General features: G+C 62.2%; 1 protein-coding gene across 3 annotated transcripts in view; it reads left to right on the top strand.

Annotated features, from left to right (window-relative positions):
* IGF2R (insulin like growth factor 2 receptor) overlaps positions 1-14,547 on the top strand; it is a 94,462-nt gene that overhangs the window by 69,106 nt on the left and 10,809 nt on the right. For all 3 annotated transcript variants that reach the window (XM_079781039.1, XM_079781038.1, XM_079781037.1), the window contains exons 29-41: positions 11-108; positions 819-955; positions 1,839-2,029; positions 2,969-3,095; positions 3,260-3,379; positions 3,659-3,915; positions 4,216-4,434; positions 7,625-7,774; positions 8,946-9,107; positions 10,867-11,074; positions 11,406-11,552; positions 13,239-13,473; positions 14,141-14,277. In XM_079781039.1, the coding sequence (XP_079637165.1) occupies positions 11-108; positions 819-955; positions 1,839-2,029; positions 2,969-3,095; positions 3,260-3,379; positions 3,659-3,915; positions 4,216-4,434; positions 7,625-7,774; positions 8,946-9,107; positions 10,867-11,074; positions 11,406-11,552; positions 13,239-13,473; positions 14,141-14,277 (2,188 nt within the window). The remainder of the gene's footprint in view (positions 1-10; positions 109-818; positions 956-1,838; positions 2,030-2,968; positions 3,096-3,259; positions 3,380-3,658; positions 3,916-4,215; positions 4,435-7,624; positions 7,775-8,945; positions 9,108-10,866; positions 11,075-11,405; positions 11,553-13,238; positions 13,474-14,140; positions 14,278-14,547) is intronic.

Below are 14,547 nucleotides of genomic sequence, written 5' to 3'. Positions count from 1 at the left end.
TCCCTCTCAGCCCGTGTTCCTCCAGGAGACCTCGGACTGCTCCTACCTGTTCGAGTGGCGCACGCAGTACGCCTGCCGCCCGTTCGACGTGACGGAATGCTCCTTCAAGTGAGTCCCGGCTCGGCGTGCTTCTCGGCCGCCGGCAGCGTGACTTCGTGAAGAGAAAGAGAAACGAATCTCTCGCTGTCCTGATGCCCTCCCCTTGTTGCGTCGCGTTCTCTGCTTGGACTCAGTTTCCTCCTCTCTGTGCGGGGGCTGGCGTAGGCGGCTCCCAGGCTGTTCGCACCCCTCGCTCCTGTCTGACGGGACGCGGAGCTCGCACCAGCGTGCCACCAGCTTCCCGCTGACGGTGGCTGCCGTGCGCCTTCTCCGTGGCCCGAGCTTGGAGAGACCCACTTCTCGGGCTTGGTGTTTGGAGGTTCTTGTTAATATATAATTTAAAAAAATATATATTTTTATTGACTTTAGAGAGGAAGGAGGAGGGGGGAGAGAGAAACATCAATGATGAGAGAGAATCATTGATTGGCCGCCTCCTGCACGCCCCCTACTGGGGATCGAGCCCGCAACCTAGGCATGTGCCCTTGACCGGAATCGAACCCGGGACCCTTCAGTCTGCAGGCCGACGCTCTATCCACTGAGCCACCCCAGCTAGGTCTAGTTTTGTTGAACTCTTTGTGAATTGGAGTTGTCGCTGATCTGACTGTTGGGGGTGTGGTCCAGGCTAAAGTCCTGTCCCTGGGGAGATCGGATGCCCGGACAGCGGGCCAGCTGCCCAGGTGGACACAGCTGACCCTGACCGCATGCTCTCCTCCCTGCAGAGACGGGGCCGGCAACACCTTCGACCTCTCGTCCCTGTCGCGGTACAGCGACAACTGGGAGGCCGTCACCAGCACCGGGGCCCCCGAGCACTACCTCATCAACGTCTGCAAGTCCCTGGCCCCGCAGCCCGGCGCGGGTGAGCACGGCGGGGCTGGTCAGTGTGGGGACGAGGAGCCGGGCTTCTGGGGCGCCGTCTCCCTGTGACACGCACGGCTTCGGCCAGGCAGCGCAGGAGGGTTATTTCAGGGTCTCAGTGACCGGTCCCCGGGGTGCCCAGGCTCTGCTGGGGACGTTACAACCTTTTGGAACATCAGGAGGTGGCGGTGGGTGGAGGTAATCAGGTGGCAGGTGATTCTCAGCAGGGAGGAGGGGGAGGGCGTGGCGCGGAGAGGTGGGTGCCGGCTGTGTCCTGAGAGTGGCGTGGGCGGGCCTTTTCCGAGGCAGGAGCCAGCCGCCCCCCCAAACCTGAGTGTGGAGAAGTCGGCTGTGCGCGTGGGGCCAGGCGCGATCTGCCCTGACGCTGGGCGTTTACACAGCCCGGCCCACGCCGGGGCCCGGGGCCCAGGCTCCGGTTCCTCCTGCAGAGAGCGGTCTTCACCGGGGCCATGGCCCCTTCGCCTTGCTCTGTGCTGGGCAGGCTGGCGACACCGTGGTCTTAACCCACGCAGTGGGGCCGACGGCACAGGCGTAGGGGGCCGAGTCCTCAGTGCCTCTTGCTAAAGGACAGCAGGCGAAGGTAGGGCACGGCCGTGTCCCTTTGGCCTCATCTGGGTACTTTAGCTTCCTCGTTTCGAGGCTCAGAAGGAATTCAGGCTGTTACACCCGGATCCCCGCACCCCGAGCCTCTCCCCGCCGCTCTGTGAGTGAAGACTCGGTGGTGGTGTCTGACTGACGTGAGAGAAGCAGGTTGTTTTAGTGACGTCAGGTGCAGTCTGAGCGTGCCTGGCCTCACTCACTCGCCAGGAGTTAAATTCCAGGTGGAAAGGCCCGAAGGTGACCCCCTGTATCTCCCGCTGCAGAGCCGTGCCCGCCGGAAGCGGCCGCGTGTCTGCTGAACGGCTCCAAGCCCGTGAACCTGGGCAGGGTGCGGGACGGTCCTCGGCAGGAGGACGGCGTCACCGTCCTGAAGTACGTGGATGGCGACCTGTGTCCTGACCGGATTCGGAACAAGTCGACCACCATCCGGTTCACCTGCAGCGAGAACCAAGTGGTAAGTGACCCGGCGTCCTCAGCCCTGGGCTGCGGCCCTGCCGGGGCCGGCGTCTGCCTTCCCTGGAGAGGTGAGTCTCAGAGCTCAGGATGGCAGGCGTGGCAGCGGGCGAGCGGGCAGCGGGCAGCGGGCAGCTGGTGAGCGGGCAGCGGGCAGCGGGCGAGGAGGCAGCATCCCGCCGGCCCTGTGGTCCTGGGCGCTTCTCTCCTCCGGCCCCACCCACGCCAGGCCTGGCCGTTCTGGTTCAGAATTCATTGGGTTGAAGGCTCGCTCAGATCCCCGGGGGCTGTAGGGAACCGATACGTGGCAGCGCGCCCTGGGGCTGGAGGGAGTGGGGGGTGGGGGGAGCGGAAGGTTGGCCGGACCTGGTCAGTGCGGCGCTTCCCCTCCCCCCCGTGGACCTGGTTCACTACCTAACCACACGGAGCGGCCCACCCCGTACTGCCCGGAGCCCCGCTGGCCTGCGGAGGGAAAGGGGGGCGTGCGAGGGGGTGGAGGTGGGCGGGGCCGTGCCCAGAGGCGTGGCCACCGAGCGGATGTGAGCAGCCTGTGGTGGCGGAGAGGTGGAGAGGAGAGGTGGAGGCGGGAGCAGGCTGTGTGGAGGGCAGGGAGTTCCCGGCGGCCTTCTCCGTCGTGTTCCTAACCACGGGTCTCAGTTCACTTGCTTTTTAGAACGTCATCACTTGTTTGCTCCTGTGAGCAGCCCCCTGAGCATCTTTGTCCGCCCTGACCTCCCTCACCCTACATGCCCGAAGCCCCCAGCGTTGCTCTGGATTGAGCTGGCTCTGCTCTTCCTAACCCTGCGCCGTCCTTAGTGCGGGACAGTCTCGTGCTGCAGGGAGGGCCCGCCCGCCCCCCGCCCGCCCCCCGCCCCCCGCCCCTGCAAGGTACGCGATTCCAAACACAGACCTGCCGTCAGCAGCCTCTGTCCCGCCCTAGAACGCCAGGCCCATGTTCATCAGCGCCGTGGAGGACTGCGAGTTCACCTTCGCCTGGCCCACGCCGGCCGCCTGCCCCGTGCGGAGCAACGTGCACGGCGACTGCAAAGTGACCAACCCCGCCACGGGTGAGACGTCACCAGCCCACCTCAGGGAGGGACCTGCCAGTCACGGGGCCCACGGCCGCTGTGCGTGGGCACAGGGGCGGTGGGCCCCGCGCCTCGCCCGCCGGGGCTGTGCCTGGCGGCAGCTCGCCTGTGGCGGAGTTGGTGACGGTCTCTGCCCTCGGCAGGACACCTGTTCGACCTGAGCTCTCTGGGCGGCAAAGACGGACACACGGCCGCCTACAGCGAGAAGGGGCTCGTCTTCCTCAGCATCTGCGGGGAGAACGAAAACTGCGCCCCCGGCGTGGGTGAGTGCGGCCCGCGGTCTCGCCCCTGAGGCCGTCCCAGCCTCCGTCCCTCCGGCCAGAGGGCCGAGGACAGCGCGGGCCACACGCCCTCTCCCGCCGCGGCGGCTGGCGGCGCGGCCTCGTGGTGGGATGGTGCGTGGGTGGCATTTGCTCGGACCATCGTGGACCCTCCGAACCACGGTGTCGGCGTGAACGCGAGAGCCCGCGTTTGCGGGAAGAGCTCAGAGGACACCGGCCTGTGCATCGTAACCGTGTGTCTCCCCTCCCCTCCCGGCGCAGGGGCCTGCTTCGGGCAGACCAGGATCAGCGTGGGCAAGGCCAGCAAGAGGCTCACCTACGTGGACCAGGTCTTGCAGCTGGTGTACGAGGACGGCTCCCCCTGTCCCTCCAAGTCCGGCCTGCGGTACAAGAGCGTCATCAGCTTCGTGTGCAGGCCGGAGGCCGGGCCCACCAACAGGCCCATGCTCATCTCCCTGGACAAGCGGACGTGCACGCTCTTCTTCTCCTGGCACACGCCGCTGGCCTGCGAGCAGGTGGTGAGTCCGGGCTGCACGCGGACCCGAGGAGGAAGGCCTGGGGGCCCCGGGGGTCCTCCCAGCAGGGGCCTGGGTCTCTCGTCCCCTCCGATGGCCCAGTGATCATCGGTTCGGCGTGCTCAGTGTTCGGTAGCCGAGCGTGTGGGGCCCCGAGCCCGCCCTTCGTGCTTTTTTGGTGGTGAACGCGTGTGGGTGTTCAACGCGTGTGGGTGTTCAACGCGTGTGGGTGTTCAACGCGTGTGGGCGAGGTGCAAGGACTCGGAACGCCCTGCCGACCCCAGCGGCCTGCCTCTCTCTCAGACGGAATGCTCCGTGAGGAATGGCAGCTCCATCATCGACCTGTCCCCCCTCATCCACCAAACGGGGGGCTACGAGGCGTACGACGAGAGTGAGGACGAGTCCTCCGACACCAACCCCGACTACTACATCAACATCTGCCAGCCGCTGAACCCCATGCACGGGCTGGCCTGTCCCGCCGGGGCCGCCGTGTGCAAGGTGCCCGTGGACGGGGCCCCCATAGTAAGTGTGGGGAATGCAGGGGGGAGACCATGCCTGCAGGTTTTCGACAACACGCCTGTGCGCCGTGCTGCTTGCTTTCCCCGGGGAATTCCTCCAGCGGAAGGCGTGGAGACGGACCGGACCATGTTCCGGGAGCATGGCGACGAGCAGCGTGGCGTTCTGCGTCAGGCCACCCGCCGATGGGGTGGCCAGGTCTCTGAGCTGTGGACGGAGATGTGAACACGTGTAGCTACACGCTTGTGTCATGGGAGGAGTCGTGGGCGGAGCAATATTTGTGTAAAGAGCAAGAAAGAACATGGAGAGCTTGGCTCCTGTGGATGCACACCTTGTGTCGTTAGCGTTCTTCTGAAACGCAGGCGCTTTCTTTATTTAAAATGTATTTTTATTGATTTCAGAAAGGAAGGGAGAGGGAGAGAGAAAGGGGGAGAGGGAGAGAGAGAGAGAAACATCAAAGATGAGAATCACGGACCGGCTGCCTCCTGTAGGCCCCCCACTGGGGATCGAGCCCACAACCTGGGCCTGTGTCCTGACCAGAGTCGAACCCTGACCTCCTGGCTCACAGGTGGGCGCCCAACCACTGAGCCACGCCGGCCGGGCCACGGGCTTTCTTTAGGAAACCAGGGACCGTGAAGGGCTGACGCAGCGTTAACAGCGACACCTTCTGCCTCAGAAGTTGGGGTTTTATACTCGCGTTTTCAGTGCAGGTCTGCATCTCCAGAACCTGTCTTCACGAGTTACACGCATGTTCTGTCAAACCCTCGGTGGGTGGCGGTATTTAAAATGCACCTCCAAAGTGGAGTGTTTCTCTGTGTTTGAGGAGCGAGCTCCTGTGCTCACATGCCTTCCCTTCATGTGACAGGCGAGCGTGTCTGCAGCCTCGTCAGGAGTAGGCCGGGGAGTTGCTCGAGGGACTGGCAGAGCCGCCGCCCTGTGGGCGGGAGGGGGGTGAGCCCGGCCTCGGTGGGAGCCCGTTGGGGTCCTGCCCACAGTGCAGGGTGGGGTCCTCGCTCGGTCACTGTCTGAGACGCCCCATATGCTGTATTATTGCCCAGCGACCCTTTTTCAGATTCTAAAAACTGGTCATTTCTCTAACCGGAGAGGGTGTTGCAGTGTTGTGGTCTGAACATGCCCCACGGTGATCAACGAAGTGTTACAGCTTCATTTTCACACTCATTGTGCACACACACACATTCTCTATCTCACACACACACATTCTCTATCTCACACACATTCTCTATCTCACATACACACATTCTCTATCTCACACACACACATTTTCTATCTCACACACATTCTCTATCTCACACACACACACACTCTACCACACACACACAGTCTCTATCTCACACACACACATTCTCTATCACACACACACCCTCTCTACCACACACACACATTCTCTATCTCACACACACACTATCACATACACATTCTATATCACACACACACACATTCTCTATCTCACACACACATTCTCTATCACACACACACACCCACTCTACTACACACACACATTCTCTGTCACACACACACACTCTACCACACACACACATTCTCTATCTCACACACACACCCACTCTACTACACACACACATTCTCTATCACACACACACACTCTACCACACACACACATTCTCTATCTCACACACACACACTCTACCACACACACACATTCTCTTTCACACACACACACATTCTCTATCACACACACACACATTCTCTATCTCACACACACACTCTACCACACACACACATTCTCTATCACACACACACACACTCTACCACACACACACATTCTCTATCTCACATACACACACATTATCTCACACACATACACATTCTCTATCACACACACACATTCTCTATCACACACACACACATTATCTCACACACATACACATTCTATATCTCACACACACATTCTATCACACACACACATTCTCTATCACACACACACATTCTCTATCTCACACACACATTATCTCACACACATTCTCTATCACATACACACTTTATCACACACACACATTCTATATCTCACACACACATTCTCTATCTCACACACATTCTCTATCACATACACACTTTATCACACACACACATTCTCTATCACACACACACTTTATCACACACACACATTCTATATCTCACACACACATTCTCTATCTCACACACACACACATTATCTCACACACACATTACCTCACACACACATTCTCTATCACACATACACATTCTCTATCACACACACACATTCTCTATCACACACACACACATTATCTCACACACACACATTCTCTATCACACATGCACATTCTCTATCACACACACACACATTATCTCACACACACACACATTCTCTATCACACATGCACATTCTCTATCACACACACACATTATCTCACACACACACATTCTCTATCACACACACACATTCTGTATCACACACACACATTTTCTATCATACACACATACTATCACACACACATACACTCTGTCACACACAATCACACACAATCACACACACTATCACACTATCACACACAATCATACATTCTCTATCACACACACATTCTTTATCACACACACACTATCACACACACGCACATGCGCACACACAATCTCACACACACACACATGCGCACGCGCGCGCACACATACACACGCACACACACACTATCTCACACACACTCACCCAGTCCTGTGCTCACATGCCTTTCCTTCATGTGTTCATTTACTCCAGAATCCCTCCTGAGCAGCCCGTGTGCTGGGTGCCTGCCGAGCTGAGTGTGAGAGGTGGCGGGGAGCAGGGCTGTGCCCTCCCGGGGGCACCTCCTGGTGAGCGGGCGGTCGCAGTGCAGTGCTGGGCGTGAGGCGGTCAGCGTGGGGCACTGACGGCGGTTCCTGCCTCTCACCGCCGGGTCCCGGATTCTCGGGGTGACGGAGTCTCTGAACATTCCAGGGGCAGATGGGCCACTATTTCTAATCGTGGGGTCCAAGCCGATGGCCCCTGAAGCACTGCATTGTCCGTGTCGCAGCCGAGGGCCAGGACCTGCCGAGTGAGCTGCTACAACCAGCTTTCCTAGACGCCGCTCTTCCTCCAAACAGACGAGGAGTGAGCTTGGCCGTTTTGTATTAACCTGGGCCCAGGGACTGTCCTGAAGTGCTGTTTGCGTTCTTCTTTGTGTAGGACATTGGCCGCGTCTCGGGACCTCCGATTCTCAACCCTGTGGCTAACGAGGTCTACTTGAACTTTGAGAGCAGTACCCCTTGCTTAGCCGACAAGCATTTCAACTACACCTCACTGATCTCCTTCCACTGCAAGAGGGGCGTGAGCATGGTGAGTGTGCCCGTGAGCGTGGCGCGTGGGCCACGTGGGGACAGCGGCGGCTGCTGTGTGCGGGGAGGCTGAGCTGGAGCCGCGAGGCCTGTTTCAGATCCAGGGTGCCGAGCTCACGGTCTCCCTGGGGTCCCACGTTCGGCTGGCGTGCAGCTGCCTAACTTAGGGAGTGAGCTCAGCCGTGAACGGGCACCGTGAGTTACAGGGCGGGTGCACAGGGGCTGCTGTAACCTAAACACACGGACGGCCGCGTGCAGGAGTGGCATTCAGCTCCGCCTCGCAGCGGGTGCCAGGGTCATGACTTGGTTTAGACCCTGGCGTTGGTGGCCGATTCTGGTTGGGAGTCTGGCAGACTTTCGGCTGCCTTTTCCCCCTCGAATTCATAAGTGAGCGAAAAAGGAGACCCCTGGAGTCAGCACAGGCCCAACAAAGTCGCACACTGACTCCTAAGGAGGTTATTGATTCCTGTTCCAGGTGCATTTAAAAAGTGATATTTTGTTACTGAGCCTTTGCGTGTCCGTTTCTCTCGGTCACCCCCTCCACCCCCCGAATAAAAGATAAACTGTGATGATGGCCCCGTTTCTCTGTGGGCAGAACCGCCAGGGGCGTGCCTGTGCCCACAGCTCGGCCGCCGGTCCCTGCCCCCTGCCCGGCGTGCTTTTAGCCACGAGGGCTCTCCCGCTGAATGCTCATTCCAGTTTTGGAGAGACTTTTAGGCAGCTTTCCTCCCTCTGGTTTGTATCTTTAGTTGAAATGCTTTTTCCACGTGAGTTTCTAGGGAAATAGATTCTCGGCAGAAGCAAAAAATAAAATCCCCGACCAGTCCCGCATCTGCTCTGGGGCTGGTGCTGAGCGAGGCAGTAAAGGCAGGATCGAGGCCTGCGCTGTGCGTGCCGGGTTATCGCCTCGTACGTGTCCCGTGTCTAGAAGGGCGGGCGCTGCCTGGGAGCGCGTCGAAGTGCTTGCTCCCCTCCTCGCCGGGTCTGTCGTGACGGACAGGCCTCCCCCTTTCTCAGCAGGTCACCCCGGGACCTGGTGGTCTGCGGCCAGCTCCTGTTCCCTGGGTGCGGGGAGGGTGCCGCAGCCCCAGGGCCCGGTCTCGGCCCGGGCGGGGTTGTGAGCAGCGGGAGGCGCCCGGCCTAACCCACGAGGCTTGTGCTCTTCCCCACAGGGGACCCCGGAGCTGCTGAGGGTTAGCGACTGTGACTTCGTGTTCGAGTGGGAGACGCCGCTGGTCTGTCCGGACGAGGTGAGGACGGAGGGCTGCTCCCTGATGGACGAGCAGCTCGACTACAGCTTCAACCTGTCCAGCTTGTCCAGGAGCACCTTCAAGGTAAGTCCCGCCCTCAGCTCTGCGCGGGCATGTGCCCCGGGCGGGCATGGGGTGGCGCACTGAGCCGCCACCTGGGGCATGGATGGGCAGCCTGTGGGCGTCCTTGGGGCATGGACGGGCAGCCTGTGGGGGTGCTGGGGGCATGGCCGGGCAGCCCGTGGGGGTGCTGGGGGCATGGCCGGGCAGCCCGTGGGGGTGCTGGGGGCATGGCCGGGCAGCCCGTGGGGGTGCTGGGGGCATGGCCGGGCAGCCCGTGGGGGTGCTGGGGGCATGGACGGGCAGCCCGTGGGGGTGCTGGGGGCATGGCCGGGCAGCCCGTGGGGGTGCTGGGGGCATGGACGGGGAGCCTGTGGGGGTCCTGGGGGCATGGCCGGGCAGCCTGTGGGGGTGCTTGGGGCATGGATGGGAGCCTGTGGGGGTGCTGGGGGCATGGCCGGGCAGCCTGTGGGGGTGCTGGGGGCATGGATGGGAGCCTGTGGGGGTACTGGGGGCATGGCCGGGCAGTCTGTGGGGGTGCTGGGGGCATGGACGGGGAGCCTGTGGGGGTGCTGGGGGCATGGCCGGGCAGCCTGTGGGGGTGCTGGGGGCATGGCCGGGCAGCCTGTGGGGGTGCTGGGGGCATGGCCGGGCAGCCTGTGGGGGTGCTGGGGGCATGGATGGGAGCCTGTGGGGGTGCTGGGGGCATGGACGGGCAGCCTGTGGGGGTGCTGGGCCGTGTGGCTAACCAGCACGCTGACCCAGCTGTGCTCCTGGGTCGGAGCTCTCACTCCATCGGGCCTGTGAGGACTCAGTGACCCTGTGGGGCCACCGGTGAGGAACAGGTGGCTCGGGACGTGCTTGGGATCACGTACCCCAGGGGCAGGGCCAGGTCTCTGGTGGCTGGCGGAGGCCGTGGGGAATGCCACGCTTGCCCAGCTGACTCTAGGAAAGAGGCGCTTTCTCACTGGTCACAGGGGCGGGTGCAGGGCGGTGGAGGCCCCCGACCGGGGCACCTGGAGCTGGGGTGGGCTCCATCCGCTCCAGCCTGCGTCACACGGACGGTTTGCTGTGGCGATGAGGCCACGGGCAGCTCAGGTTCCTGGTGGTTGGGGGCCCTAGGCCTCCAGGCCTGTGATCTGGGTGTGACTGAGTCACGCAGCTGTGGGCCACGCCTACAAGACCCGCGCCTCCTGGGGGAGGGCACGCCCTGGACCCTGTAAACGGAGATCTGGCCCAGGCCCTCGCACCAGGTGTGCCGTGCAGTAGGTGGAGTGTGCAAAGGGCGGGCAAGCCAGGAAGGGAAGGTGCACGCTTACTCAGGGAGCGCCCACTCTGCGCGTTAGCGTAGGCCTCACCACCCCCGGTCCCGGGGAGGGAGACGGGCTCCAGGAGTGGGCTGAGCGGCCTGAGGTCTCACAGCTGCTCTCTATCCCAGGCCCAGCTGCAGGGGAGGCCGGCAGGTGCTGCCCCAGGAGGCAGGGGGAGAAGCAGGCTGGGCCGGGTGGGGAAGGTGGGGGGGGGGCAGGAGGAGGAAGCAGGCTGGGCCGGGTGGGGAAGGTGGGGGGGCAGGGGGAGAAGCAGGCTGGGCCGGGTGGGGAAGGTGGGGTCCTTTCCATGCCCCGGGGAGGTGCCCAGCGAGCAGGCAGAAGGCCGGGACGTGGGCAGGCGGCGAGCCCGAGGCTGATGAACATGTGGGTGCAGCCCTGTCCCCTGCCTCCTGCCCCCGCTGCCTCCCTGCAGGGGCGGCCCACTCACAGCCCCCGTGGTGTCCCCCGTCCAGGTGACTCGAGACTCGCGCACCTACAGCGTGGGCGTGTGCACGGCGGCCGCGGGCCCGGAGGAAGGCGGCTGCAAGGACGGAGGCGTCTGTCTGCTCTCCGGGAGCAAGGGCGTGTCTTTCGGGCGGCTGGCGTCCATGCGGCTGGACTACCGGCACCAGGACGAGGCGGTCATTCTAAGTTACGCCAACGGGGATACCTGCCCTCCAGGTAAAGCTTGGCGGCGGGCATCTGCGTTCCTATGAACGTGGCGTTAGACCTGGCAGTGGGAGGAAACGGGAGGGAAGCGCCCCCTGTGAGCGCCAAGGCAGCGGATGGGACCCGGGGCGTCGCGTCCCCACAACCCTGGGAGCGGAGCTCAGGCTGGAGACACAGGCCGGGGCCTGCTGGCCACGCCGGGCGGGAGGCCTGGGGTCGAGGGGTGCAGGGGGACTCTCTTACAGGGGGTCCTCCATGGGCAGCTCGAGGTCATCCATCGTCGCGCCGCCGGCACAGTGATGCTGTGTTGGCCACCGGGCTAGGCCGCTGTCCTTCTTTCCAGAAACCGAGGAGGGCGACCCCTGTGTGTTCCCCTTCACCTTCAACGGGAAGAGCTACGAGGAGTGCGTGCTGGAGAACCGGGTGCGGCTGTGGTGCGCCACCACGGCCAACTATGACCGCGACCGCGAGTGGGGCTTCTGCAGGCAGTGTGAGTACCGGGGACCGCGAGTGTGAATACCGGGGACCGTGAGTGTGAGTACCGGGGACCATGAGTGTGAGTACCGGGGACCGTGAGTGTGAGTACCGGGGACCGTGAGTGTGAATACCGGGGACCATGAGTGTGAGTACCGGGGACCATGAGTGTGAGTACCAGGGACCATGAGGTGTGAGTACCGGGGACCATGAGTGTGAGTACCGGGGACCGTGAGTGTGAGTACCGGGGACCATGAGTGTGAATACCGGGGACCATGAGTGTGAGTACCGGGGACCGTGAGTGTGAGTACCGGGGACCGTGAGTGTGAATACCGGGGACCATGAGTGTGAGTACCGGGGACCATGAGTGTGAGTACCAGGGACCATGAGGTGTGAGTACCAAGGACCGCGAGGGGGGCTCCTGCAGGCGGAGTGAGTACCAGGGACCATGAGGGGGGATTCTGCAGGCGGAGTGAGTACCAGGGACCATGAGGGGGGATTCTGCAGGCGGAGTGAGTACCAGGGACCATGAGGGGGGATTCTGCAGGCGGAGTGAGTACCAGGGACCGCGAGGGGGGCTCCTGCAGGCGGAGTGAGTACCAGGGACCATGAGGGGGGATTCTGCAGGCGGAGTGAGTACCACAGACCATGAGGGGGGATCCTGCAGGCGGTGTGAGTACCGGGGACCATGAGTGTGAGTACCGGGGACCATGAGTGTGAGTACCGGGGACCATGAGTGTGAGTACCGGGGACCATGAGTGTGAGTACCAGGGACCATGAGTGTGAGTACCGGGGACCATGAGTGTGAGTACCGGGGACCAGAGGGGGGATCCTGCAGGCGGAGTGAGTACCGTGTGGACACAGCCGGCCGACGGTGCACAGGGGCAGTCAGCCGAGCGGTCAGCGGGCTCGCCCACCAGCTTAGAGGCTGAGACCCACACAGTGTCCAGCTCTGGTCATTTCCTGCCTCAGCGGAGTGACTGCTTGTCACGGGCCTGCAGGGTGGCAGGTGAGTGACGGGAAAGCCTCCTCCGTAGACTTTCTGCCATGTGACAGGCCTGCCGGGCGGGATGAGCAGCGAGCCCCACTCGTGTGGGGCAGTCTGACTGCGCTCCCGAGGAGAAACACGTCAAGAATGACTTAGTTCTTTGGCCGCGGGGAAGAGTGTGTCTGTGAGGAGCGGACGCGTTGGCTCTGCCGGGCCTGCTGCCGCTCGGTCTGAGGCTCCTGGGCCGGCACTTTCCCCCCGGCCCGGCGACACGGACATGTGCTCAGGGCCTGCCAGGCTCTCACGGTTACTAGCACTTCGCTTGTTGTTGTCCTTGGCGCCTTGGACAAGCTGGACCCTGCCCTTGGGGAGTTTAGCGCCAGGGATGTTACAACAGTGAGAGACGCGGTCTGGTAGGGGTGAGATGTTGTGAATGACAGCACGATCTGCGGGGGCAGCGTGGGGCGGGCCAGGGGCAGCGTCGGGGGAGCATGGGGGGGGCCGGGGGCAGCGTGGAGGCCAAGGGAAGCGTCGGGGGAACATGGGGGGCGGGGCCAGGGGCAGCATGGGGGCCAGGGGCAGCGTCAGGGGAGCATGGGGTGGCCGGGGGCAGCGTAGTGGGGACGGGGGCAGCGTAGTGGGGGGCAGGGGCAGTTTGAGGACAGCGTGAGACACGGCCGTGTGTGGTCTGACGGTCCCCCCGCCGCTCCCCAGCCAACAGCCACCGTACGTCCGCCATCATCTTTAAGTGCGACGAGGAGGCCGACATCGGGAGGCCACAGGTCTTCAGCGAGACGCGTGGGTGCGAGGTGACGTTCGAGTGGAAAACCAAAGTGGTCTGCCCTCCCAAGAAGATGGAGTGCAAGTTCATCCACGGGCACAAGACCTACGACCTGCGGCTGCTGTCCTCCCTCACCGGGTCCTGGTTCTTCGACCACGAGGGAGCCTCGTGAGTACCCCCGCCCGCCGAGGCGACCTGTGGCGGAAGTGGGCCGTCTGAAAAGCTGTGTTCGCTGCACGCAGGCTGCGGGCGCCTTCCTTGTCACGCATGGCCTTTTCTTTTTCTTTTTTTTGGGACATTTTAAAAATTGATTTCTGAGAGGGGGAGAGAGAAACATCAATGATGCGAGCCCTAGCTGGTTTGGCTCAGTGGATAGAGCATCAGCCTGTGGATTGAAGGGTCCCAGGTTTGATTCCAGTCAAGGGCACATGTCCAAGTTGTGGGTTCTATCCCCAGTAGAGGGCGTGGAAGAGGCAGCCGATCAGTGATTCTCGCTCATCATTGATGTTTCTATCTCTCCCTCCCTCTCCCTTCCTCTCTGAAGTCAATGAGAATATAAAATAAATTTTTAAAAAAGAAAGGAAGACCTATGCATTAAAAACAAACAAACATTAGTGATGAGAATCATTGATCGGCTGCCTCCTGCTCATCCCCTATTGGGGATCGAGCCCGCAACCCGGGCACATGCCCTTGATCGAACCCAGGACCCTTCAGTCTGCAGCTGACGCTCTGTCCACTGAGCCAAACCAGCTAGAGCAGGCCTGGCCTTTCCTAAGAGCCACGGAGAGAGCTGCTCCGGTGAGGGGCGGAGGCTGACCGCCCTCTGGTCTCACAGGTACTACATCAACTTGTGCCAGAAAATAAACAAGGGGCCCCTGGACTGCTCGGACAGGGCCAGCGTCTGCAGGAAGAGCGCCTCTGGGGACGTGCAGGTGCTGGGGCTGGTGCACACGCAGAAGCTGGACGTCAGCGGTACGGCCGGGGCCTCGTGGCTCGGGCGGGGGGAGGCGGGGGCGGGGGCGGGAGGCGGGGGCGGGGGGCGGTGGCTTCTCCAGTGCCCGGCAGGGTCCGTGCAGACCGGGTGGAACTCGCAGGCGCTGTTCCCAGGACCATGTCTCAGGCCTCCTGGCGACTCCTGGGCAGGGAAGGCGGGCCGCCTGGCAGCGTGCTGAGAGCGGCTGTTAGTGAGGTCCGCCTCCGGTTTGTGTTCCTGTCACACGGAGGCCACGGCTAGTCACGCAG

This window comes from Cnephaeus nilssonii (assembly GCF_951640355.1).
Source record: "Cnephaeus nilssonii genome assembly, chromosome: 9".
Taxonomy (NCBI): Eukaryota; Metazoa; Chordata; class Mammalia; order Chiroptera; family Vespertilionidae; genus Cnephaeus; species Cnephaeus nilssonii.
This window is presented reverse-complemented; position numbering and strand designations above follow the sequence as displayed.